Source organism: Eleginops maclovinus, chromosome 3 (assembly GCF_036324505.1).
Source record: "Eleginops maclovinus isolate JMC-PN-2008 ecotype Puerto Natales chromosome 3, JC_Emac_rtc_rv5, whole genome shotgun sequence".
NCBI classification, from domain to species: Eukaryota; Metazoa; Chordata; class Actinopteri; order Perciformes; family Eleginopidae; genus Eleginops; species Eleginops maclovinus.
In genome coordinates, this window is record NC_086351.1 from 8,339,941 (window position 1) to 8,367,718 (window position 27,778).

General features: G+C 39.9%; 3 protein-coding genes across 7 annotated transcripts in view; 2 read left to right on the forward strand and 1 right to left on the reverse strand.

Annotated features, from left to right (window-relative positions):
• Positions 1–220: 220 nt before the first annotated feature.
• Positions 221–12,525, forward strand: brd2b (bromodomain containing 2b). Of its 4 annotated transcripts, none has more exons than XM_063878745.1 (12): positions 221–349; positions 3,513–3,801; positions 3,943–4,092; positions 4,980–5,124; positions 5,293–5,453; positions 5,714–6,211; positions 6,677–6,805; positions 6,945–7,190; positions 7,299–7,558; positions 7,751–8,067; positions 9,356–9,490; positions 9,667–12,525. In XM_063878745.1, exons 1-12 carry the CDS (start codon positions 318–320, stop codon positions 9,795–9,797), a joined length of 2,493 nt encoding a protein of 830 aa, XP_063734815.1. In that variant the 5' UTR covers positions 221–317; the 3' UTR covers positions 9,798–12,525. The 4 variants fall into 4 exon arrangements, with proteins under 4 accessions (XP_063734815.1, XP_063734817.1, XP_063734816.1 ...); XM_063878747.1 differs by having other exon boundaries at positions 6,945–7,178; XM_063878746.1 differs by having other exon boundaries at positions 3,943–4,080.
• A 3,097-nt stretch (positions 12,526–15,622) lies between these two features.
• Positions 15,623–19,278, forward strand: LOC134861986 (vitelline membrane outer layer protein 1 homolog). Its single transcript, XM_063879632.1, has 4 exons — positions 15,623–15,863; positions 16,287–16,399; positions 16,974–17,280; positions 19,184–19,278. The coding sequence occupies exons 1-4, from the start codon at positions 15,654–15,656 to the stop codon at positions 19,184–19,186; spliced, it is 633 nt and encodes a 210-aa protein (XP_063735702.1). The 5' UTR covers positions 15,623–15,653; the 3' UTR covers positions 19,187–19,278.
• Positions 19,279–22,803: 3,525 nt separating this feature from the next.
• Positions 22,804–27,778, reverse strand: part of LOC134861893 (raftlin-like) — an 87,080-nt gene continuing 82,105 nt past the window's right edge. For both annotated transcript variants that reach the window (XM_063879477.1, XM_063879476.1), the window contains exon 10: positions 22,804–27,763. In XM_063879477.1, coding sequence (XP_063735547.1) covers positions 27,098–27,763 — 666 coding nt within the window. In that variant the 3' untranslated portion in view covers positions 22,804–27,097. The remainder of the gene's footprint in view (positions 27,764–27,778) is intronic.

Below are 27,778 nucleotides of genomic sequence, written 5' to 3' on the forward strand. Positions count from 1 at the left end.
CCATAATGTATAACCTGAATGGATTCACGCTGCTTTGTTTTCAACGCTTCAAAAATGACGGAGTACAAGATGTACCGACTATGAAGAAGCAGGGCGTGTGTTGTTTGATAGACGTCTGATTACAGCCAATAGGAGTGCAGAAGCACTCGTAACGTGACAGGAAATACGCAACACTGCCACGCGGAGGGTTTATATAGGTTCAAGCGGAAGCGATAGGTCGCCATTTCATTGCGGCGTTGTTTAGTGGTGTATCAGTGGAAGTGCAGCGTAAACAGTGGTGGAAAAATTGGACTGTAATAACACCCGCCTACAGGCCAATGGAAGCGGCCGTCAACCCGCATCACGACAGGTAAAGCGTGCTGTAATTGTTGTCCACACCTTTGTGAAATCAAACGATATAAACGTCTTGAAAGATACGTTACGTTAGCTTTGAGTGCATCATTTAACATTAGCTACGTTAATTACCGTTAGCCTCTCGATAAGAACGCTAGCTTGTCAGCAAACGGTTGCCTCAGTAGGCTGCCTTGTTTAGCTAGCTTTAATAGCAGACTATCAAAACATGACTTCTTTACGTAATTGCAACTAAATGTGTATGCGCTTTACGTGCAGCCTTTATCTTCTAGCTTTTATATTCTATAGTGAGCTCGCATAAAGGAAAGCAGGTGACAGCTGCAGCCCCACCGGCTGGTTCCCCGCCCGGCTTTCTGTCAGTTGGGTCATTCATCTCTCAGACACCCTGCAAAAGCTAATCCCACAGCTCATGTGACTATCTCACAACATAACTGGAACTATATACTGTCTACCAAATGCTTACTAGATATATATTATACTATTACAAAATGTAGCAGCCCCATATGGACCGATTTGTCAGGCAGTGCTGTTTGGTTAGCTTCATAGCTCCTGTGCCGGTGCTATAACGTATGTATGCTGTGGAGAAATGAGTGGGATCGACTGAGAGAATAACAATGTAACCTTTCCTAGAGCATTATAAAGCTCTCGTGTTCTTGATTTGACATTAAACCTCTTCCCATTATTCGTTTCTGTCATTGTGAGGCAGTGTTTACAAACAGTGAGGGCGGGGCGTCCGAACCACGCGATCACCAGCTGTTGAATCGTAAAACCAAGTGTCTGACATTTCTTTGTTTTGATTTAAAACAACGATGCTTTTTAGCTCTATTGTGAGATGAATAAGGAATTTAAGTAAACATATACGTTCATGCAATGCAGTTTGAAAACACAAAGCCACATTAGTCACCTGCATCTGTAAATGTTAAGTAATTAATAAGAAAAACGTAGTTTATATCATATATTAAGACGTTTGGATTCATGCAGTACGGTTATTTTCAACGCATGATGTTATAGACTGCATTTATAAAGGAAATCAAAAAAGTGAACAGCTATTTACTTATCATTATTAGATTTGATGACCAAAGAGGATTATTGATGTGGAAAAATTGTATTTCAGGTCAACTGTCACGTGGCTCAGTTGTCATTAACAGACTATATACGTTTTTTATAACACAAATAACATTGCATTTGCTCAGCCAACCCTTCTGTATAACCACAACACCCTGAAGGCGGGAAACATTGTTGTGTGTTTCCAGTAGGAGTCAAGAACATCTACAAGGTCCTGCTCATGCAGTGCACAACTACCAAACATAAAGTGTGCAAAAGATCTGCCTCTAAAGTGAATTCCCATGGAACAATCATTTTCTACAGCAATAACTTAATTTAAATTTATTTTTAGTAATTGCAAATGTTTACTTACTTAGTATCATGTGTGTGTGATTTAACACTGACACATGTTTGCCAGACCTTTTTTTTAAATAATCAAGTATATACTTTTTGTTGGTATCCAAGCCACGTTATTGAGCTTTTATTTTGTTGTAAGTTATATGTAAAACAATTATTTTGAAGAGCTATTATCTTTACTGTGCAGACACAGAAGAGTCAAAACATGTTTACCTGTAACACCTATAAAAAAAAGAGCCAAATATAGCTACAGTTTAATTATTACAGTGATTAAGATTTTATACGCCATTCCAGTAAAATATCAAGGAAAAACGAATAAATCACTATTATTTAGATTAAGTCACAATTACATAATACTTGATAACTAATCTGAAAAGCTTAAATAAATGAATGTTTGACTGAAAGTTTATATTTTATGTTTTCAAAACACAGTGGCTCATGGTTTTCTAAATGCTAATGCAGGTGCAGCCTTTCCTTGTGTTGCTGACATTCTGAATGATGTAGAAAATCCACTCGCAGGCTTTGCCACAGCTTGTGTGTCAGTGGGGCAAGTGTGTGTCCTGAACTCTGTGTGAGATTTAACTTTGTCTAAATCTGGTTCATGTGCTCTGGAAAGAGGAAGAAGAAAAATGGAACAATAGGGTTTATGGTGGCCTCATCTAACTTCATAGACAGAGAGACTTTTTGTGTCTATTTGGAATATATCGTGTAGTTGTGTTGAACCACAGCTAAGTCTGAAGATAACTGATTAGTAGAGCTTTTGAGTCTCATTTCTATAACTTAAATTCTTTAATTCTTTTTGGGAAACATGTCCTTTTTAAATTCTACACATTCTTAATGCTAACTGTGCGAGTACTGAGCAGCTGGATTGGGCTGTAGTGCCTCACATCAAGGGCATTGGCTTGAGTATCCCTGACATTCATTCTTTTGTAAATAGGAGGAAAAAAAGGATTATGCCGTAAAGAGCAGGGTTGAGATTTGAACCCAAAGTGCCCTGCTTATTAGGCCATGTTTTAAAGAAGTATCTTAAGCATTTGTGTGTTAGATATTAATTATTTATTAGCTTTTTTTGAATTTTTATTGACATTAGTATTTAGTTGTGGTCGTGCAGTAACCTTGTGCATCATTGCAGTTTACAAATAATAAAAAGAAAAATAGGCCTAATCTCACAGAGCATGAAAGCCAGGGACTAACAAAGATGTGACTCCCTACCTATTGTTTGTTTCGAATACTGTGCTAAATCCCATAATTTCCCCATGATTTATGTATTTAAGAGCCAAAAAAAGGACGTTTTGAGTGAGGGGCCATGCTTTGGTTGTTCCCATGTCTGTGCTAATAGTAGCAGCCTATCGATAGAATCTTAGTTTCCTAGATGACAGATCGCTGACTGGGAGGACAGAGCCATATTCAGTTGTCATGGCTCATTGGAATAAAGCATTTAAAGGCTGCACTTTTTGACAATGCACTTTTTCCATGAGCGTATGCATTCATGGGAGAGGGGGACTGTGAATCAATGAAGTTAACAAAAGTCGTACTTTGAACTTAAAAGTGCAATTTCTTTCACTAGCTGAACATTCTTGCTTTTGACCTATATCTTTTTCTTTCCTCTTAAATATGTTTTCACTGTTCTCCTTTTTTTGTGATATGATGTTTGTAATTGCAATCTAACTTTGATGTGAGGTAGCATCTTAGGTCTTGCAGGTTTTTTTTCGGTTGTTCCATCTTTTCCCCATCCTCTTTGTGTGTCCCCCCCCCTGCAGCTCCCTGGTTGGGTTGTCCGGCGGCGGGATGGACCAACACAGTAGTTCGGGCAAACGCATTCGTAAGCCCTCCCTGCTGTACGAAGACTTTGAGAGCCCGTCTTTGCCGCACACGATGCCCCAAGGTCCTCCTGCCCCCCCACAGCCTCCAGTGAAGGATCCTAGCCGGCCAAGCCGCATGACCAACCAGCTGCAGTTTCTCCAGAAGACCCTGATGAAGTCACTGTGGAGGCATCAGTTTGCTTGGCCTTTCCACGAGCCGGTGGATGCCTTCAGGCTTAACCTGCCAGTGAGTTGAATCCAAGCCCATCCGAAATTCACTTTCTATTTGTCAAGTTTTATTGATGTCTCTGATTTGGTCAAATAGCCCATGTTCAAATGCTCCATCATTTTTGTTTAATAACATTTCTTTGTCATTATGCTTTTTAAGGATTACCATAAAATTATCAAACAACCCATGGATATGGGAACTATCAAAAAGCGCCTGGAGAACAATTACTATCGCAGTGCTAGTGAGTGCATACAGGACTTCAACACAATGTTCACCAACTGCTACATCTACAACAAGGTAGGTTATAAGGTAAAAACACATATTATATTACATGTGAACCTTACCCAGACCAGGGATACTAAAGGATTGTAGATAAACTCAAAGAAGTTGTAACATATCCTAGTTTCAACGGACCAAAGAAAACCTTTATTTTTTGATGATCCAGGTCCAGGAGCAGACCCGGATAATTACTTAAGATTCTGAGAGAGCCATTTCACACCTCTTTATGTCCCATGAGAAAAGTTCAACACTTTGCAAACAGAAACTTGTCTCGGACGCTATCCTATGTCATAACGTTACCTGTGCTGACCTGCATATACTGCATGTAACTTGTTATGCAATGAAAATGAAAATGCTAAGTTGACAAAGAAACTAATGACATCAGCATCCTCATGTTGCTGCCTCTTAAGATTTAGTGGAGATCCTCTACTTGTTTTTTTTACAAATAAGACAACTTTTCTTGAGATGTACTAAACCCCAGATGAACACCAGAGATATTTATTTACGATGTTGATTGTTTTTTCTTTAATAAAGCTTCCATATAGAGTAAACTATCCGTCCTTTGGTTGTAATAATTGTTGTTGTAACTAATCCAAAAGAGCAGTTGATACTTTCTTTGCAGCTAGGGTTGATTCAGATCATTTAAACAGATCTTTTTCATCCATATATCACAGTTTTTACCTTTGTTATTCAATTACGTATAAGAAACTATGTCAAATTCCAGAATAAGTTGCAAGAAAATAGGACATTTTCCAAGCAAATGTTTGGTATTTTTGGTGTTGAGTTTTGGTTTTCAGTCTGTAAAGGAATTGTACATCATTACAAAAACCTGTTCCAAGAAATAAAAAACTGTTTTTTTCACTGTGAAGGCTTCTTTTTAGTGTGCTAATGTTTTTATATATTGTTTCCTTGGGTAGCCGACAGACGACATTGTGCTGATGGCCCAGCCCTTAGAGAAGATCTTCCTCCAGAAGGTGGCCCAGATGCCCGAGGAAGAGGTTGAGCTGCCTCCTCCAACCCCTCGGAGCAAGAACAGCCGGGGAGGAGGTCGCAAATCTAACTGTGAGTTTCTAACGCAGATTTTGAAACAGTTTCTTTCGTAGCATTCATATAAGAAGCAACATTAGGATCATGTATGTCCCCAGTGATATTGGGCTTTCTCTGAACTGTTTGGACATACCTTTTCATTCTGGGTCCCATCACTAAAGTTGAATGTTTGTCTCTTACCAGCGAGGGCTCAGCAGGTCCCGGCAGTGTCCCAGTCAGCCTACTCCCCTTCTTCGTCGGACACTGGGGAGTCCATGCTGGCCAATTCTCCCCAGACTGTGCTACCCAAAAGCCTCCCCCCTGCCAACATCATGAGCCTGCCGCTAACACAGCCCACAACCAAGGTACAATAAACTCTGTTAATGAGCTTAGTTATTGCTGAAAGTCAATGAACTGGTTTTCTCTACATGACACAATGAGTGACAACCGAGACCAGGAAGTCTGGGTTTTGCATATTCAGTTTACGTTGTCTAGAAAAAACACAAATGTGTAGGGAGGGGTTGCTGACGGGGCTGCTGGGACATGTTGTATAGGTAACTTAAAAGGCACTCGATGAAGATGGACTTAAACCTCAGGATTGTGACTTCCCCATATTTATTCCTAGAAAAAAGGTGTCAAACGTAAGGCAGACACCACCACCCCCTCCACCATGGGATTGACTGTGGGCATGTCGGGAGCAACACACATGGTGGGTTTGGGGAAAGGAGGCCACGGGGGCCAGGTCCACGACACCTCCATGCACTCCATCTCCTCCATGGGGGGCATGAGCCTGGAGACCCCGCCTGGGATGGGCCTGGTCAGGAGCCCTGGAGGTCCCGTCCTGCTGCAGCCAATGATGGCAGGCAGTGGACGCAGAGTGGGCAGTGGACGCCCCATCAAACCCCCCAAGAAGGACCTGCCCGATTCTGTTCAGGCTCAGCCCTTGAAGAAGGGCAAGCTGAGCCCCCAGCTGAGGTACTGCAGCGGGCTGCTGAAGGACATCTTGTCTAAGAAACATGCAGCGTACGCCTGGCCTTTCTACACCCCTGTGGACGCAGCTGCACTGGGACTTCATGACTATCATGACATCATTAAGTGTCCCATGGACCTCAGCTCCATCAAGGTGACTTCCAAACAGGCATTTCACTTTTACTTTACCAGAAGATAAACACTCATAGAGATTCAAAATCTGTCTGTCTGAAGACCAGGAAGCACTTAAATTAACATGGCTACCGACAAAATGACTAAATACTAAACAAAGCATACAATCACTGAATTTCAACATATGAAAACATTTTTTTATAAGACTAGTAGGGACTAAAGGGGCCCTTTGTTTGAAAAAGTCCTGTGCACAGAACAAGTTTAACTTCCTGTACTTTCTGTAGGATGTTGTATAAGAACAGCCTTACAAATAAAAACATCAGTAAAGCTCCTACAATAAATGTATGTCGTGTCAGATCTTTCAATAAAAAAATGTGTTATGTTTTGTAAATTGGCAATTATTTTTAAGAAATAATAAACTGATAACATCTGGAAAAACATCCTAAAGATATGGTGGAAGCTCTAAAACTGTCTGTCTCTTCATCAGCGGAAGATGGACTGTCGGGAATACAGAGACGCTCAACAGTTTGCTAGCGATGTACGACTCATGTTCTCCAACTGCTACAAGTACAACCCCCCCGACCATGATGTTGTAGGCATGGCACGGAAACTGCAGGTGAGCTTATCTGTCCAATTCTACTTTTCAAATAATCAGACCTGAACTAAAAGTGCAGCAGACTGAAAACCCCTCCTCTTTGACGGTTGATTGTTTATTTCCAGCCCTTTCTTATCCTTTTTTTGTTTGTGTGCTCCAGGATGTGTTTGAGTTCCGATTTGCCAAGATGCCAGATGTACCACATATGGATCACTCAGCCATGTCAATCAGTGGCAATCCAACATCGTCGTCGTCCTCTTCTTCTTCCTCCTCGTCCTCATCATCGTCCACTTCAGAGAGCGAGCCCAGCAGTGAGAGTGAAGAGAGCGAGAGCAGCCCCAATTCCGACTGTGAAGAAGTGCGAGCACATCGCTTGGCTGAGTTACAGAATCAGGTGTGCACACAAGTAAGTCCTCTAGTATTGGTTAGTGACCCAGGTCTCTCTACTACAACATATTGTATGTGGAAACAAACTGGTTCCCATTGATGATGATTGTCTCTAATGATGTTTCAGCTCAGAGCCATGCACGAGCAGCTCGCCGCCCTCTCTCAAGGCCCCATCATTAAGGCCAAGAAGAAGAAAGAGAAGAAAGAAAAGAAGGAGAAGGAGAAGAAGAAAAAGAAGAAGCTGGAGAAGAGAAGTCGAACTGAAAGAAGCAGAGCTGGCTCTGAGGAATGGAAAATGCCTGGCAAGATCCTGAAAAGCAAGTCTGCCAAAACAGGTGGCTCCCAGCCAAAGAAGAGCCAGGGGAAGAAGAGTAACAAGAATAGCAAGTCAGTAGTAAAATAATGACCCGTCCTATAGAAAAGCCATCAATCTGTATCACATTTTCACTTCAAACTGTTTTTAAGCTACTGTTATAAACAGGCGATCTTTTATATTTCATTACGTATTCAGAAAGTCAAGCAGCTCATAATAATGGGCTTTTGTCCTGACTGTACTGTATGCCTCTCTTCATTCTGCAGGCCCACAAAGAAGCCCTTCTACCCCCCACCGCCCACATCCATGCTGCCGCACTACGACTCTGAGGAAGAGGAGGAGTTTGTGCCCATGTCCTACGACGAGAAGCGCCAGCTGAGCCTCGACATCAACAAGCTGCCAGGAGAGAAGCTGGGTCGTGTGGTCCACATCATTCAGTCCAGGGAGCCTTCCCTGAGGGACACCAACCCCGAGGAGATCGAGATAGACTTTGAAACACTGAAGCCGTCGACACTGAAGGAGCTGGAGCGCTACGTCATGACCTGTCTGAGGAAGAAGCCCCGTAAGCCTTACGGTGAACTAGGTAAAGGAAGCCAATCAAATAACAGAATGTCTTTTTTTCAGCAATGTCTTATATTTAGCTTTGATAAGTTATTAGCAGTACGTGTTACCACCAGAGTTAATCAATATGTAGCGCATGATGCAGCTGTCAAAATGATTTCAAAGTGATGCAAAGGAAAAATACTGGGACATAAATAAACTTCTAGAATAATGTGATTGGTTAGCTACATCACTCCTATGAATCAATGCAGCTTTGTAAGGCATAGCTGTAAGCCAGTCCATAATAACTGACCATGGCTGAGCATTAAAATATTCAAACAGTTTTATATTAAAGGTCTCCTATTATGCTATATTTCAACACTATAATGTAGGATAATATCTATAGAAAACTTGTCTGTGAGGTTTTTTGCTCAAAATACCAAATAGAGCACCCATTGTAGCATGCCTCATACCCCTCTATTTCAGCCCTGTTCCTGAAGTGCTGGTTCTGTGACTGTTGCTCCAAATTTGAGCTGTAGCTGGTCACGCCCCTTTGCAGCATCATGCATGATCTCTCTGTCTGAAGAGAGAAGTTTCTAACGGAGAAACTCAGCTAAACGCTGCCGTGATTAAACCCCATATTATGTTCTAAACCACATCAAGCATTATTCCAGGAGCACATTCCCAGGAGTTCAATGTTAAGCCAGCCTGCATTTCCGATACGATGTCATAACCGAAGCAAATCTGGATCAGCTCGTTTGTACCCCCGTTTTTAGAGATGTGGGTAAGGAGGAAAAGAGAGAGGGTTTTATTTTCTGACACTTTGTGAGTCTCCTTACACACCGGACACACACACATATTTTTGACGTGCATTTTGCATAATAGGGGACCTTTAAGTTTTACACCGTACCTGTTAATTCTCAAATTGGGTGTCGCACTTGAGTTAGCAACCACTCATGATTGAAGATTATCCATTTAAACAACCAATAAAAGAAAACCAATTTTTACAATTTTTAAATATAACCTGAGTTGGCAGGCATGAGCATGAAGCAGCTAAACAAAAGATGAAAAAAGATTCAAGCAGGCTACATTCATCGCAAAAAATGTACAATGCAGAGCATGCAGAATGCTCATCTTCTCACAGACTAATAAACCCGATATCAAGGGTTAGCGTTAAGGTAGAACACGTTTTGATTTTTTCCATTACTTATCTTTCTTTGACTTTAACATAGAGTTCCTTCCAAGACTTCTCTGCTTCCACTAACACTCTTTACACCAATACTCTGCATTTCTCACAGGTCTGTCACAACGTTGTCGTCTTTTCTTTTCAGTTTCAACAGGAAAGAAAGGAGGTGTTGCCATGTCTAAAGAGGAGCTGACTCTGGAGAAGAGGAGGGAGCTGGAGAGGAGGCTGCAGGACGTCAGTGGGCAACTCAACTCTGTCAAGAAACCAACAAAACCTAAAGGTGAGCACTCCCATCCATACTCTGTGTGTGACTGTCTTCTAGAAGTACATGTTTATGTGAGATGTAATCTGTTTCTTGATCATTGTGTGTTTTCATTAGATATTTTAGAGGCTACATTAAAAGCTCTACCTGGTCCATCAGTATTTATTAACTCCTACTTATTGTTCTGTCCTCAGTGGAGAAGCCCAGCGCTGTGGAGACCAACACTCAGCCCGCACGCCTCAGCGGCAGCAGCTCCAGCTCTGACTCCTCCTCCTCTTCCTCCTCCTCCTCATCCTCAGACACCAGTGATTCAGACTCTGGTTGAGATCCTTGGCACTGGCTAACAGAGAAAAATGCTAATAACTCAGGGACTTGGGCTGGCCCAGGTCACTACAAACCCTGAAATGGTAGTGGGCTGAGATATTAAACACCATAGAAAAACACTCTGAGTGACTTTGAATGTGGGAATGAGGGATGAGGAACAACGTCTCTGTGGATAATCGTAGAACCCAGACTCTAAATGCCTTGGTTTCCCCCTCCTACCCTTTGTAAATATTTGTACAAATGTATGTTTCTTTTATAAAGAAGAATTTTATGGTGATCCCCCAAAGAGGGAAATAGATTAAAAAAGACGATGTGGAAAGATTGGCCTTACTCCAAATCTGCTTTGGCTGTCCTTTCGCTGTGTCCTCTGTGAAGAGGGAAAGGAAGAGTGTTTGTTTATTTATTTGTTTTCTTGACCCCCATTTCCTGAGACATTACTGGAATTTGAACAAGCAATCTTTTTGGTCTCAAACCTTGCTTTTCTAACATCTGGCCTTCTGTTCCACTTGATTTTAATAGCAATCCCTAGTCATCTAGGTTGTTTATAATACTTCCATTATTTGGATAAAATAATATATTATTAAGGAGCTCTAAGATTCCTTCTCGGGAGCTCGTAAGGAAAAACAAACCTCTTGTATCTGACATTTTCAGGACAAAGTATGATTCTGGTTTGAGTTCTGAATCATTACTCTTGTGTTTACACACATTGCTCTTGAAGTTAAACATCAGTTTGACATTGAGCTTTTAGCTGCTGTATGTTTTTATGCATGTTCATGTTTTTGAAAGTAAATTGGGTTCATGTTACAGGATAGAAAGGAATTAACTTAACTGTAGTTTCAAAGTTTGCAATAACGTAACATACTCATTCAGTTGGTAATGATTTTGATTGCAGCACTAACAATCTGATAGTCCTCCAGCCATGGTAGGAATGACTAGTCTTAATATAGAACTAGTTGATCCTGTCTTCAGTATTTGAAATCAGCTCTTCACTGTTCTCCACATTGCTCTTCATTATGTCAAACTGTAATTGAAGTGTGTATAGTGCTGCGTACCGGTACTCCGAACTGGTACTGGACTTGTAAAAAGTTTCGGTTCAAGTCCGGTTAAAACCGGAATGTCGGAAACCGGTACTTGGACTCGCAGAAAAACTAGCACTTATATTATCCTTTTTATTCTAAACCATCTAAAACCTTCCATAGATCGAGAAATTTGCGCTGAGAAAAGACGAAAAACATTGTGTCGGCTTCAGATATGGCGGCCATTACTGAACTCACGAAGTCTTGCAAAATATCGCAACTGCTCGCCAGATCTGTGTGACGTCAAGGGAAGCTAGCGATGTGGTTGGCTTAGACATAGTGGACAGCGTGGGCTGCTGTGGTCGCCATATTAGATATTTGGTAGTGTCTAACTCATTTGTTTGGTCTACGGCGCCACGGGTCATGTAAACACAATGCCGCGGGGCTTTAAATCCAGTAAGGTGTGGGATCATGTGACGAAACTGCCGCTAGATACTGCGAAGTGTAAGGGTTAGAATACAATAAGTTCACTTTAGTTACTCACACAAGCCATGGGTTCAATAAGTCCGGACCTGAACCTGAACATCTGGACTTGAGTCCGGACCTGAACCTGAATGTGAGTCCAGGTACGCAGCACTAAGTGTGTATCTATTTCCTAATAGCTGAACACAGGCTCCTGAATGTTATCTGATTGTAGTGCAGGTTTCTAATTTCCACATGAGTCTCCTGAACATGTGAAGTATTGCATTGCTGTTTCCAGAAGACATCTGTAGCACTTAAACGCTCAGTGAGAGTTTCTTAAATAAATCTTTTGGCTACTCAGCACTTACTGGAACCAGTGTTGTTGAATAAGTAACGGCACACGTTTCCTATAAAGAGACATCAAAGTCCTTAAAGCCCCATGCATAGTTGAAGCTGTTGTTGAATGTCCACTAAAAGAATATATGCTTGTATATACTTAAACTGTATTTGCTGTTGCACAACTTACTGTATTTCTGCTGTTCTGTCCTTGTTTTCTTTTCAGTTATGTTGTTTCCTTTTTACACACTGTTATTTCTCATTCCAGTCTTAGTTGTTTACTGAAGAGAGTTCACAGGAGCATCGCTGCCTCTCAGAAGCATACCTTTCCTTTGACAAGTGTGTTTATTAAAACATTCTCTTCTGTAGAAAAAACACTGACTTTTTCCGGGAATCAATAGAGGTGATCATTATTTATTTTAAATTTCTCATTTGTGAAGATTACCAGAATGTTTTATAATGTATATTTTATATCCTTCAATAACTGTTGTTCGGATTAAATAAGCAACAAAGCTATTACAGAAGCGATTCATTTAACCACATTGAGCATTAATGAAAGTCACGAGCACACAACCCCTCATTTAAAAAAAAAATGTTGTTCTTTTTAACTACATTACTGCTTCACAATTTCATCTAAAGACAGAGGATTATACTGAAGTACGATATGATATAGATCTATTAGGGCCTTCCATAGCTTTTAAAAGGCAAGTGAACCCCTGTAAACTTGGTATTTTAGGTGAAAAAGGTGTGTCCCATTTCTCCTGACAGGGGCACACGTATTCTAGTTACGATTTTCGTCCACTAGGTGTCAGCAGTCACTCATGTCAAAATTGGAGTCGCATGTGTCTTCAGTGTTTTCGAGGAGTTAAAGGCAGTGATCGGGTTTGTTTGAACAGGAAATCATCTCACAGTGGTGTCATTTTGGCAGGCAGTGAAACCTGCTGATTTTGCTGTGCAGACAATATGAAATGCAACATGGCAATAAAACTGTACACAGTGCAGCTGGTTATTTGTCTTCCAAAATGTATTCAAGGTACGTTTTTGAAGAATGATCCAAATAATTCTGTCTCTGGAGCTGACAAAAGCCACCAGTAAAGAGTCACACTTGCCTCTCTAAACAGGGAGCTATTTATATCAGGTGTTATCTGAGTGTGAGTACGGTGACAACATCACAGACTGTCTGTGGTCTACATGGTAAAAAACCTATTTAACCAGAAGCTTTTCACCATATATGACATCTGCTCGGGTTGGAAAGTACCTTAGATTTGGAGTATTAGGCATAATCAACTCGGCCCATTATAACAGTCAGGGTTGGGAAATGGAAGAAATGAAGTATTATTTGTATCACTATTATTATTATTTCAACTCTCTACTCTTTGTTTCTACTGAAGGAGGTTTTTAAGTAGGATATTAAAGGCCCAGCATCGCCACTTTATGGGCTTAATTAGCTTTATTGAAATAATACCCCCTATTCTTTAATTAAATGGCTTAAAGAAAACTGTTGAGCCCCTGACTCGCTCTACACCCAGCAGGTCATTCAGCTAATTTTTTTCTGTAATCACTTCTACACTCCAGTGCCTTACGGTTGTCAAGGTCCATCAAGACCGAGCCAGCAGATTGCGGGAGGCGGTGAATGCATTGTGTGTTTTTTTCTTCAGGAAGTGAGGGTGATCTGGCTGAGAGACCAGGTCGAGGTCACCACAGATGTGTCATCTACAGATCCTGGCCAACAGGGACTGGAGCTTCCAGGTTCACTCTTACCTAAAGCTCATACCCAGAAGAGAGGAGAGCTGAAGGGGGAATACAGCGGCCTGAGAGAGAACCTGGAGGTGGAGGAGGAGTGGGGTAAGGATTAGTCAGGAAGAAAAAATATGCTCTGAAAGTGATGAAATGTAGATGCTGTTACCGTAAAAACAGTAAGGTTCATTTTCAACTCGTTTTTTCAATGTCCCACACGCAAATGAGTGGAATGAATTTCCAAAAGGAGACCAAACCTGTAATAAAGTAAGTTAAAGATTAATTTAGCTGAAAATATATCAATATATGTAATTGGGAAACTAATAATTATGATAACTGATATAACATGAACACAGCATGATGGCTGTGATGGTGATCATTTGGTTAGTTGTCTTGAGGTCTCTGCCTCCCTTCAGCCTCAGACATTCCCCCCTGTGCAAATGTTACTTTCAATATCTGCTGTTGTTTTCCTGTCCAGCTGTCTCTGGTGTGTCATTCCTATATTTCCACATCACCTGACCTCACCACCCATCTGCTCAGCTACTACTCATCCATTCATTCTTCACTACTCATACCATCAGTAGTCCTTAATGCCAGCCAGGCAGCACCTACTCTCTGCCAGGTTGTCTATTGTGCCCTGTGAAGCCGTAGTGTTCCAGCTGCTGTTTTTGTTTGGCTGCTTGCCTGTTCTTTTCCCTGCTCCCCCTTTTTGGAATTGTTTGCCTTTGCTGATTGGCTGACTGTTGGCGACTTCTTTACCTTGTGTCTCTCTTTCCCAGAGAATGCCTTTGAGTCCACATTTCTACTACCAGATCCATTACTCAGTCTGAGTCACATAAGTTTTAAGAGCTTCAGTAAACAGCCGACATCTGAGATTTTTTAATGGATGGAAAAGTGTGACAGTATGGGAAAGCAAAGGCTTGAGAATCTAAACTTACTTAAAATCACACCTCTCACTCTAAAAGTATATTGGCTTTTAGATTGGGCTTACTTTAGCTTCCTGTTACTTTACAATATTTGATTCCTGGCCCAGGATCGCTGACTAAAAGTGCTTATTGTCATTGTTTCACTTAGACACAGTTTCACTGGATCCTAAAGACATGAAGATGACTGTGGGGATCATCTTCTTCTTTATCGGCTTCACTGCAGCCCCTGGTGGAGCAGCTTACTGGGGCTTGGAAGAAGAGGTGTGTTGGTGTTAGTGTTCATATTATGAAACCCTTAGCTCTTCTTTTGTACCTTGTTCATTGTTTTCCCTGCTAGACAGTGGAAACTTGCAAAACCCTCTCTTTTTTGATGGTTTTGCAAGTTTCCACTGTGGCAACCAAGGACAAACAGTTCCAAGTCATCCCTCAGAATTATTAAACAGTGTGTAACAAAGTAACACGTAATAAAGTTCTCTCTCTTCTCACTTTGTTGCAACCTTAATAATTAAAGCTTGTGACACCTTCAGCGTACAAAATAGTTCCTCTCAAAAAGCCTGACCTAACTGTTGAAGGAGAAAAGATTGCATTGTGGGAAGATGACACGCAATTGTTTATGACTGAACATGGCAGAGCTCCTCCATTATCATTTTTATTAACCAAGGACTAATCTGACATGTTGTCCTTTGAAAATAAAACGCCACAAATTGCTCCAACATTGTGTTATGATAAGGATAAAGATGTCAGACCTGTCGCTTAGAATAACCGTTTCACCTTGAACAAACACTCATTGTCTTGTACTTTACCACTTACGTTTTACCGTGACATAGCAAAACCCAGAATAAGACTGTTTTCTTTATTTCTGTGAAAATCGATATCTCAGATAAGGTTTGATATCTGCATGTATCCCTGCAAGACAAAATAAACCTGTCTTATTATTTTTTATTTACTGTTACTGCTCTTCTCAAGCTATAAACTATGATTTTTTTTGGACAATAGTCATTGTAACATCAATTGATATACTTTTTTTTTTTAACTTTAAAAGGTTCTGTTGCTGCTGAACCTTACACCAGGGATCACTTTTGTTAAAGGTTTTTGTGGCGTTTTAATGTCAAACTCCCATTGAATTCACTGCATGTTGAAATGTAAAAGTTGAATGAATTCCTAGGAGCCCAGCAGAGACTGTCTTTGAACTAACAGTGAGAAAAAAAACTTCTTTCTCCAACACCAGCTGTTCAATCCCACGCCACTCGGTAAATGATTCAACCTGATACGAGTGGTCTATTTTAGAAATCACTGGGGAGCTATAAGAGCTTTGAGCCTGAACCCTCGGTACTTGTTAGTTGGCATTTCAGAGTGAAACACTAAATCATTGCTGTCAACATGGCAAGTCTTTTCACCATCGTGGCCATGCTGGCTATGTTGTCCAGTGGGTTTTGTGAGGAGAAGAACTTCCTGCAGCGAGCTGGCACGGCCTTTACCGGCAGACAGTACAGGTCTCTGCTGGTGGTGCCCAACGGAGAGCAGTTTGGAAACTGGACCTGGCCCGAGATGTGTCCTGAGAAGTTCTTCGCAGTCGGCTTCAGTCTCAGGGTAAAGACACTCTTACATTTAAGTAGAAAGGCAAAGAAACAAACTGTGGATCATTGTACACTACAGGCTGAGGTCAAAGAGAGAACATCTAAAAGGACATTGAAAGAAACATGCATCTTCGCTGCCTATCTCTGATTGGCGTTGCATTAAGAAAATATATTTTCACAGCAAGCACAAGATAATAAACACAGCATAAAAATACCAATGGGCATGTACACATATTTTTAAGATTAATACTTGATGTAAACGTATCCCTTAAGGGGGAAAGAATCTGATACTTCAGATACTAACCACCACTTATCTACATAGACTACAAAATAATCTACACCTTTACCTGACATGAACTTTTCCACGAGATTTGGCAGCTGTGTCACCTGAACCAGCAGGTTTATCAAGAGATGGGAACTGTTTCTGTTTCCTCAGGTGGAGTCTAATCAGTACGTTGCTGATGACACCGCTCTGAATGGGATCCGTCTCATCTGCGCCCAAGACGAGAACCGAAGCTTCCTGTACTCTATCGAATCCCACACTGGCTAGTGAGTAACTGGAAATCATTTAATAATGCAATTATTTACAAATCTGCTGTTGTGTTAATACATTGCTGGTTTATAGATTTCGTCTAAATGCGTCACATTAAAACATAGTACAAATTCATTTACAAAGGAAAAATAAATTTGCACCTTAATTATACATAATCCAGCAAATTATTACATTAGACCAACACCCCCCCCCCCCCCAAAAAAAAGAAAAGAAAAAGAAAACAAAGTCTTTGGGGATTAGATAAAAAAAATGCCTCATTCCTACTGCCTTATGTTTTAGTTCATTACTTATTAACTCTGGGGCCAGATCCATCTTGTAAAAGAGATGTTTGATCTAAGTAGGAGTAACCTGGCTGTATTACAAAGTTTAAATAGGAATTAGATAAATAAAGTAGACTGCAGCTGGCAGTAACCCATCATGTTCACAGTGGAAATAAAAAGCATTTTTTCCAGGACTCCAAATTATGTTCAGATGTCTCCACTTTCCTCCAGAGTTTCCAGTCTTCACATTGGATCTCGTCCTGGCATGTTCCCCCCATCCTTGTCTTATATTTTCTCCTCTCCTGCACAGCTTTGGTGACTGGTCCCCTCCCCAGTACTGCCCCAAGGGCATGCTCATGTCTTTCCAGATCCGCGTGGAGCCCCACCAGGGTCTGTTTGGTGACGACACGGCTATCAATAACATCAAGTTCCGCTGCAGCAGCAACCCACTGCTGGAGGGCATGGGCATGGACTGGGGAGAGTACGGTTCCTGGAGCGACGAGTGTCGCGAGGGAGGAATCTGTGGCATCGAGACCAAGATGGAGGAATACCAGTATGGCCTGGATGACTCCAGCCTCAATGACGTGCGCTTCCATTGCTGTGCCAAGCCTCAGCAGGTAATTCTTTATATATTAATATACATAAAATTGCTTTAATGTACATTAATCCTTTGATACACAACATGGGTCAAAAGTGACCCGAGTGAGTTTTAATTGTAAATATCTTTGCAACTAATTACTTTAATAATTCAGAATTCCAGGTATTCCTAAGTTAACTTGTTTTTGATCATCACAAAGTTTTATTTTCATTTTCCATTTCTTACTTTTTCAATAAAAATCACTTTTGTATCACTACCTAGGGACAACGTTGGGTCAAAATGACCCTATGACCTACAATGTTGTTTCATAAATGCTGAGGGTTTCTTTGCTATATTTTTGGAAATCAATGTATTTAATCATGTAATATTACAATTATTCATTGAATATCTTGTTTTTGATTAACATAAATCATTACTTTCATTCTCCCTTTTTTAATTTATGAACTAAAACTGTTTTTGTATTACTACATCAGGTTTACACACATGGGTCAAAGATGACCCATGTGTGCCAAGTGTGATAAAAATGAAAAAAATACATACTATAATAATACATTTGTTAAACATAATTGAGCAGTGATTTGGACCAAAAACATTTGATTTGTAAATGTTTGCAGTTAGGAACATGTTTATTTTGGTCTACTTTTTACATGTCACAACTCAACAGGATGCGTTTGCACATTTTACTCTGTAAAGTGTTATTTTGTACTACTTTTATCTTAACAATCTATTTAATATCTTGTGAAAGATAACTGTACATAATATTTTGATTTCTTGACCCTCCAAATAGAGGGAGAAGCATAGCTCAGAATATGGGTTCAGTGGCAACATGACCATAGTGAGCTATGTGCCGAAGAAAGGGAAGGCCTCCTGAGCACCATGCATGATGACAGAGCATTGGCAGATGACAACAGTGTGAAGAAGAAACCAGAAGTGATCCAGTTCTAAAACAAAACAAAATCAGGAGTAGGCACAATGGATCAGTTGGTTTGCACCTACACATGTACGTGGAGTACACGGAGGTGGCCCAATGTGCTGGATGTTACCACATTCCATGCTTACACCAACTTGACAACACAATACCCTGATTTCATGGGTACAATGCATGGCATCTATTCATCAGGCTTGTCATGCCAGTAAAAGCATTCCACAGTAAACATGTTCCTAACTGAAAACATTTACAAATCAAAGGTTCTTTGTCCAAATCACTGCTCAATCAATTATGTTTAACAAATTATTATTATAGCATGTTATTTTTCATTTTTATCACACTTGGCATACATGGGCCATTTTTGACCCATGTGTGTAAACCTGATGTAGTGATACAAAAACGGTTTTAGTTCATAAATTGAGAAAGGGAGAATGGAAATAATGACTTATATTAATCAAAAACAAGATATTTAATGAATACTTGTAATAGTAAATGATTAAATACATTGATTTCTAAAAATATGGCAAAGAAACCCTCAGCCGTACATTGTATGTCAATACGGGTCATTTTTGACCCATGTTGTCCCTTAGAACATAGCTTGTCTATCAAAGGGTTAAAACAAATTAAAAGACTGAGTGGTTAATGACGCATACATAGAGTGTACAGAAGGATTTTATGTGAAATTATTCTGGTTTACTTTTGCAAGTGAAACTATTTTTTCCAGATAATGAATGACACTAAACCACACCTAAATTACCTGAATGTTTTGGAGGTTCTGCAACCAAGAAGTATAACCCTATACTCTTAACACAGTACCTTAACCCTAATGTGTTTTGAGATGCAATGTTGGCTTAAAGGTACCGAAAGGCTACTTAATGATCGGTATTAGATTATTTTGGCATTTGTGAGGTTAAGGTCTTATATGAAATGATTGAATTGTAAGAATTGTTTTATTGCTGTTCATGAACTTGTGTTGTGTGTTTTTTGTTGACAGTGAACAGCAAATTAACATCAAGCAGGTTGGAGCAGTTTGATCCAGTCCGTCTCCAACGCCCTCAAAGCTGATGAATAATAAAACGTTTATTGGAATTGCTGCTGTCTCTTTAATGATTAAATGTCAGTTACTTCTTTTTTAAACACTCAAATAAGTCTGAGATCAAAGTTTAGGATGTTATTTGATAAACTGAGAGTTATTTGTTATTTAACATCCAGCTCTAAACGAAGTCCAGTGTCACCTTCAGCAGGAACAACAGAAAGATTAAGGAGTTCTGCTTCAATTTAACCCCTCCTCAGAAGAGCCTCTTTATACATCATGTCATCCACTGATCACCTCTCATCAGCATGTTTTCATATCCTGTCTAATGAACCAATGAGCTCACAGCAAAGTCATTATAAGCATGAACACAAAACAGAGCCGCTGACACAGGCCTTTCCCATAATTCCTGCTGGAACTTGGGTAATTAAGAAATGACAAGAGAGGGGATATTAATTAATTTACAGTTGAAGGCCTGAGAAAGGTTGATAAGACAACGATTGGCACACACAGAGGTAATTGTGTTAATTAATCGGTGGGTAGTTAATCTGCTACCACAGAGTGTGTGGGGAGGGAACTGGAGGACGTTATCAAACACTGGTAATGGTTTTCATAAGATTCTGCAAGTCACGCAGTGATTATAGTCTTTGACACAGAGAGTCTCTCTGTTATGGTAATGAATACACTCATGCTGACCTCATATTTAAGTTCAAAGTGTACTTATTGGAGTTAGATGTTCAAGTGCTTTCGTTTGTCTGCTTGGAAAAAACAGATGTACGAATATCAGCAGGAGGAGGATTGACAAGAAAAACAGCTGTGTTAGAAGATACAAATAAAAATGCATCTCACAATCATTGTTTTTGCTAAAAAGAACAGAGAAAGGCATGTTGAGCTCTAAGTGTCATCTTCAAATCGTTTGATTGTTCTTGAAAAAAAAACAACTTCATCAATTCATTGGTGTCATTACAAACACATTTGGTCGATCTAAAACGTATTTAAAGACGACAAACTTTGATTTAAATTGGAGGGAAATCAGACATTTTCCAAAGATATCACAAATGTCAGGCTTTTTATGTCAGGCGGATTATGTGCATTAAGTAAAGCCCAAGGCATCGAATATAATATATACAATTTAAAAATACTGGGCACATTTTTCTTAAGTATTTCTCATAATAATAATAATAATAATAATAATAATAATAATAATAATAATAATAATAATAATAATAATTTGTTTAATTATAAGTCACAACAGTTACCGAGTATAACCCCAAACAGTCAGGCCACTGTATGAGTGAAACAAAATAATTCAATATTTTTAAAAAGTGTGTCAATATGAGTTAAGGTTAGCATAATTGTACATTTTGCATAGTCAAAAAAAAGTTAGATTTTGTATTTATCACTGGTTCAATGCATTATCCGAGCAGGATACCGAACACACCCACACAGGTGCATCCTGGGCCTAGCTTACATGCTACATTCTAACATGCATGTTGTTTGTTGCAATAACCCAGATGGCTACCTGCAGAGTTGAAACTGTGGATTAAAATGAAGGAGCAGCGAAGTTTAACTGGACTTCGTAGTGTACATGACCCGCGGAATGACGTTCAGACGGTGGTGAGTGGAAAGCCACTGCGTTGCTTGAAACGTAGCATTGTGTGTTTGTTGCAGCATTGTGCACAAACTGTGTGCTCATGTTGTTTCTGAATGCAGTCACTGTGGCGCTTGTTTAGCATTCATCTCTGTGCTGTCTCAGCTGATTTTATTTTACTGATCATTATTTATTTAGCCCGATAATGATTGCTGTTTTGTGTCTTTTCTGGTTAAAGCTATAGGCCTTCTTGAGAAGGCGCTTGTGTGTTCATAATTGATCGTAAGTTCCAAGCCTGTGCATTTGCTTCATTATCGGATATTGATTGTATTATTGGTTTGGGAAGTTAACCTCGTGCTAGGATTACATGAGCAAAACATTTGTAGGCTAAATGTACTTTTTACTCCCAAATGTCCCATTTAAACTTTTTGGGCATTTTATTTGATAAATTATAGATTGGATTTATAAGAGTCCTGTGTATTCTGAGGTCTATTTCCCTACATATGAGGTCAGTCACTAGATGGCAGTGCTGCGTCAAATGGAGTTTTTACCCACAACTCACTAAAAATACTTGTTATGACGGCACACATCCAATACAACAAATCTTAGATGGATTTTGTGTGTGTTTTGCATTCTGGATCAATTAATTCTACGTTGAACACCTGGCACAGCCTTGCAGCTCCACCTCTCAGTGAACCACAGTGGCCCTCTGGGCATGAAGGCTAAGACCTGCATTCAATCAGCATCAATAAATGCTGTTATGGCATCCTGTACCACAATCATGAAAACCACATTTCTTTGACTCTCAATATGAACTTTATAATTCAAAACACGCTGCAACCTCAGCAAGTTGTAGCCTACCTTTGCATCTGGTTCCCAGTGTGGAACCTCATGGATGTAACGCCCCGGGTCATGATCAACTACAGGCTCAATGGGTTTCTGACCATCGTAGCATCTCGCCAATGGTCTACAATCTGCCTCCAGAGCAATTAACGCTTCATGTAGTGACCAGAATGGATTCGGTGTGTGTGGCTTTGGTTGAAGGCAAAGCTCTACTTTAATGACCTAAAGCTCGCCTGGGCTGCCAGCTCATGACTTATAGATAACACCGGCTGTGTTGACTCAACAGTAAATACACTTCTGTTTATAAAACACCGTAGGGTTGTTATCATGGCTACGGTTTTTATGTGAAATATTGATGCATGAGTGACAGTTTGGTAATGGTATTGCTGTCATGTTTGGGTGTAATAACTATAAAGTTGATCTACGTTAAGGTTCCCACAATAATGAAGGTAAAAAAGCAGATTCAAACAATCATCTTGGCCATTTTGTACTTTCATTGTTTTCAGTGTATTGAAGTCTTCATTTCATCTTTAAGTATTTATCCAAGGGCAGCATTTGCTGTCCTTGTGTGCAGCTGGAACAGATAACCTATTTTTTTGATGGTTAATTACACAGGTTTCTTGATTCTGCAGATTCTCAAAGTCTGAAATCCTCTTTGTTTTCAGATGTTTATTTTCTGTAATATAAGTCGCTGTATTGTGAGTATCCCCCAGACTGAGAAGTCAGCTATGTAGTCAGTTTAGATAAAAAATAGAACAATATGAATTATTTAATGTTACGTACAAGAACAGATAATACTTATTTTGTTTTACCTGACTGTGTAGCAAACAAGCATCCTAATTCCAGATGTAGGAAAAGTATCAAAGTTTTCTGCAAGAATAATCTACTCCAAAGTAATTGAAGTAAGTTCTATTTTTTTTTACCTGATATTGATTATTACACTTTGACTGAATTGAATGGATGTGACTTTAATGCTGATTGCAGGAGGAATGCGTTTAATGTTTGACCTCTAACTGGAAAAATGAAATGGTTATGAGTTCACAAGTCAAATCTTTCCTTAAAATGCTTTGCTGTGCCTCAATTAGGTGCTTCAACAGGCATAACCTGTATTCCCTTTGACACAAAGAAACAAAGACACTTGTACACATTAAATATAAATCATTTTATAATATACAAATTGTACAGATGTCATGAACAATAGGAATGTGGACATACTCAGGATAGCAAAGATAAAGAATACTTTTTTCTTCCTTGATAGCAAACACTGCTATGCAAGTGACAACAGCACATGATCAAAGATACTCAACATTCAAGATGGCAGCGAGGTGATAAAAACACATCAGAGACAAAAACCTAAGAATACATTTTCCAGAGGCTGTGAGCAAGCTAACGTGACAACACAGGGAAAAAAATGACGGCATCCTATTGTATCATGTTCTGTCATTTCTACTTTGCCATTTTCACATCATAGTAGCACACAGGAAATGAACCATTACGTTGTATTTTTTCTAAACAGCGTTACCAAGAACGATTGCACCCGCGGCACTATTGAGGCTCAGAGACAATTATGCTGATAGAAGACAGGAAACTGTATATCACTTTTTTTTTTCTTTTACACAAATGGGCAGAGAGCTGCAAATGTATTTTAAAGTCTAACATTAGTCAAAGGTCTCCCTCTTTTCACGGACGGCCAACTTTAACATGGTTCAGCATCATTTAACTGATGGAGTGTAAGATCCTGCCTCGCTTTTCTCTCCCTATCTGTGTTTTCCTCTATACCAAGAAAAAAAAATCACTATTACCCACAGTCCCTGGAGTGTACTCATGTCAGAGGTTAGACTGAACTGCCACCAATCAGCCCTTATCAGGCAGACAAGGGGCCCTGAAGGCTGCAGCCTCAGGTAGGACAGGCGGATACAGGATCGGTTGTAACTTTTGTCAAGGTTACGATCATCCGTGTTTTCGGATGTCCAACCGGAATGTCGTGGGAGTTAAAAACACAGTCATGTCACATGAGATCACCTCGCCGCTTAACTGATTTTCCAAACCCTGTTCTTGTAGATGAAGTGGAATATGATTTGTCTGTTTTCACCGAATACCAAAGGGGAATACATGTCACAGTTTTACGATTTGAAAAAATAAAGTGGCAAGGCGAGAATACTGAAAGTAATTCATATCTTTAAAACAGATAGATGACAGTAAAAATGTCTATCTTGACGCTGGGCGAAATGAAGAAATGTATTAAATCTGATAGAATAAGTTGACCAGGATTCACTGGGGATATTTCTAAGATAATGTTATTCATAATGATCTCGACAGCTATCAAAAGGCGTCTTTTGGTATTGCCTTTCATAATTCATTTTTGTCACAATTTGAGCTGAGTCTTATTTGCTCCCCATTAGCTCTGTTGCAAGAGGGAGCATAACATATTTTCTTGAATACAATAAGTGCGTATTAAAGCTGAAACAGCCGAAAGCTAAAAGCAGCTTGGAGAATTAAGTAAAAAAGAAAAGAAAAATACCACAGAGGATATTATAGTATGACTTGATATATTTCAATATTATCAGAGTGGTTATTTGTCATGTGTTCGTGCAAACTCCTGTGTACAGATGTGGAAAGATCCATTCTGGCTCACATATGGCCCTTGACTTTGCTGCTATTAGCGATCTCACTCATGGGTCTGGACTCCGTCATAGTGGAGGGCGAGAGGACAAGGAGCATATGTTTCTGTGGGTTACGCACACGGCGACCCCTTGGTTTTAACACAAACCACAGCCCTCAGGAGGTAGCTCAGAGCGTCAGCCAGTAATACATTTTAGCAAGCTTTAGCGCAACAGCAGAGGCAACACAAAGCCTACAATAAAATCTCTAGACTCAAAAAAGAACATTCACAATTATAAAAAAGAGTTCAAAACATCTTAAAAATAACTCCAAAACATATTACCTTCATATAGACAAACACTTCAAATCTTTTATCCCCTCATTCTGAATTCCAGTAATAAAAGAGGGAACAACGGCTTCAAAATACCAACACTGACGGTAGCAAATCTTTCCTGTTTGACTATAACCAACATATAACACTTAAGTCACCATTGTGCCTCTAAAAGACATATCTAAAAAGCAGATTGTGGGGCATTTACAGTGTAGTAATAAGGCTAAGCTGGTCACAGTTTTTATATTCTATTCTACACAAAATCACTTGCCATTTTACATTGAAGAAAATCTCAGCGGCGGTTGGATTTATTGAAGAGAGCACTTATTCAGCGTAATCAATCTTACTTGTGTGTAATTGAAGAGTTTTATCTCCAAAAGGGAGACATTTTTCTTGTCCGAAGTATCAACTCTTCTCATAAGACAAAAAATCCAAATGATGACAAATATAGTCTGTGTGAAGCTGGACAGCAGGTAGTTAAAGTGTGTAATTTCTTTGCAAAATTTGACATTTTTTAACAAAAATTCCTCCCCTTCAGTGCAAATGATTCCCTATGACATCACCATTAAATCTGAAGGCTATTTGTTTGACATGTTGAGGTGTTTTGCTGTCAATACATCCCCCAATAAGTGACCTCAATTATAAATTCATGATTCCTGATAGATACCCCACTGACTAAATCCATTAGTGAGCTAATGAGAGCTCTGCGCCACACCTTCCTCCCTCCTTTTCACATCGCCCCATCCTCTTTTTAAAATGGAAAGCTACACGATGCCATGAAACAGCACATTATGACTTGGTTATTGTCAGAAATTATGTCTGGAAAGAGGTGCTTAAAGAGTTGGGGGTGAAAATAATAAAGGAAATCTCAACGGGGAATGTGGAACGCAAACAGCCGTTACTTTAGATGAGCCTATACATTTCTTTTATTTGACTCTCTTATACTCAGGTCTTTATATTAGGCTCTCAACGTCTGTCTCAATTTCCCTCTCAATCTTCAGTTTTGGTCTCAGTGAACAACAAGGCTATGCTCTGTGCTGACCAAACATTTGAACCATGTCTCCCTACTGACAAGAGCTTTTGTTTGTGGTCATTGGCTGGAAATGTAATGTAACAAATGCAACTTCCTGTATATGAAAGCCAACTAGGTGCATCAAAATATGAGTTCTGCCCCCGAGCTGCAAACATTCAGCTGAATTTCACATCCTTATCTGACTCGGCGTTGAATATGGAACATTCTGTATGCAAGGTGAGCTTAGCGCACCACACCAAAGAGTGATTATCGGCTCTCTTTGAAGCACTTGACGGCTTTGAGCTTAGCGTAAACAATTATCTCTTCACCCTACTTTGGATTGCCTTTCGCAACAAATGCCTTTCCCATCACCTCTACCAGCGCTCTCCTACAAGTTCCCTCCAACAACTTACTATGCTGCACAGAACTAAGGAAATGGAAATGGTGGTGCAGTATATGGTTGCATAAGGATGCTTTTCTGAGCAGACCTTCTTTCAAACGGTCAGTCCTGTGGATTTGGGACTTTGTGACCTGTCAATATTCTGTCTCATAGATTTCGGAGCTGACTTTTCTTCACAAACTGCGAGAAAGCTGCTCAGTACATGTACCTCTTGTAACAGGTGCTATATCTTTGTACAACTATTTGACTTTATGTTTTACTGCCAGAGAACTTTTCTCTATCCACAATCATTGATCTTCTTTAGGTTTGTATATTAAACCCTTTATTAGACCGGTCTGTGTCCAACTCTGCATTTTACATAACAATGAGAATCATGTAACTTTCCCTACTCCCCTCAAGCGCTGGCCACATCAGAAAGTGTCAGTCTAATTTATCCACATAACTTTGCAAAATGTGTGGGTCTGTAGGACTACTGGCAGGACTAATATACGTTTCAATAACTCTCCTATCTTTTTTTTTTGATCTGACTGCTCTTTTCTTTCTTTTATTATTTATTTATAGTCTCCAAGTCTCTGTTCCCTTAAAGTTGAACAGTGTTAGGAGAGCTTACTATTGGTCAACATTGTGTTGAAGGGGATAAATCCAACAATTTGTTGTTCTTCTTGACAAACAAACCAACTAGCTAAACGTGATTTCATTGAAAGGAAATCCATTTTGCTTTTTCAGATTCTGATGCGACCAGGCATTTAAACAATTTCTCATTTTTCTTTGGTTGCAGGAAAACGTGTCAAAACTGATCAAACTGTTGATTCTTCTGCTAGGTATTACATTGACTCTACGTTCACTATACTGCACCAACATCTCCTGTATTATGTACATTCAGTATGTGTGGTTATACAGTAGAGCTGATATCTGCTCTGTAGCTACACTATGGCAGGTTGCGGGGAATTGTCTAATAAAGATGGTTTGGAGAATGATGCAGCGATGGGGATCGAAGCCCCTTTTACATGGATCAGGGACAACACTGTGAACCAGTCCTTAAGATGTAGAAGTTAAGAGGTAGGGTGGGGAAAAACCTTGACTTGGACTACTTGGGGCTACTCTTGAGTCTCCTCTGAGCTTTGATTAGATGGTGTGGCCATTGAATCTGCCACAATTTCCTTGGCAATGACATCCATGCCTGCTGGTTCCTCTGTCTTATGTTTCATCACTATCTCTTGGCCCTCGTCTTTCTCCTCATCCGTCTCCACCCCATTTTCAATCACAACTTCTGCTACGCTCGCATCCACCTTTTCTTTGGTCTCGCTCTTTGTTTCAACAGTCGCAACGCTTTCCGTCACTTCATGGATCTCTCTCTCTTCTAAAGGCTCTCCCTTCTCATTTGATCCCTCTCCATCCAGTGCTATTTTTTCTTCTCCCTCTTCTTCTGTGATGTTTTGTCCATCTTTGTCCTCTGTCTCTGCTCCTCCAGCTTTGTTTTCAAAAGTCTCTATGCTGATTTCAATCCCATCGATCATTTCATCTTCCTCAATCCTCACCTCCCTTTCTTTCGATGTCTCGCTTTCTCTTGCTGCCTCTACATCTGCTGCGTTCTCTGTTTCCTCCCTACTGCTTTGTTCCTCTTTCTCCACATTTTCTGTGTTATCAAGTATCTTGGGATCCTCTGCATCTTTTTCGGTTTTAGTTTTCTTCTTCTTCTTATTCTTTGCTGTTTCTTTGATGCAGTTCTTGTTGGACTTGCTTCGAGGCTTGAAGATCAATTTCTGAAACAAGCAAAA

What these genes read in the sequence shown, in the direction of transcription:
- brd2b (XM_063878745.1), top strand. Translation starts at nt 318, where the DNA reads ATGGAAGCGGCCGTCAACCCGCATCACGACAG. An exon ending in TAACACAGCCCACAACCAAG is followed by an intron (nt 5,454 to 5,713) that starts GTACAATAAACT and finishes ATTTATTCCTAG; the next exon opens with AAAAAAGGTGTCAAACGTAA. An exon ending in AAGAGTAACAAGAATAGCAA is followed by an intron (nt 7,559 to 7,750) that starts GTCAGTAGTAAA and finishes TTCATTCTGCAG; the next exon opens with GCCCACAAAGAAGCCCTTCT.
- LOC134861986 (XM_063879632.1), top strand. Translation starts at nt 15,654, where the DNA reads ATGGCAAGTCTTTTCACCATCGTGGCCATGCTGGCTATGTTGTCCAGT. An exon ending in CAGTCGGCTTCAGTCTCAGG is followed by an intron (nt 15,864 to 16,286) that starts GTAAAGACACTC and finishes CTGTTTCCTCAG; the next exon opens with GTGGAGTCTAATCAGTACGT. An exon ending in ATCGAATCCCACACTGGCTA is followed by an intron (nt 16,400 to 16,973) that starts GTGAGTAACTGG and finishes TCTCCTGCACAG; the next exon opens with CTTTGGTGACTGGTCCCCTC.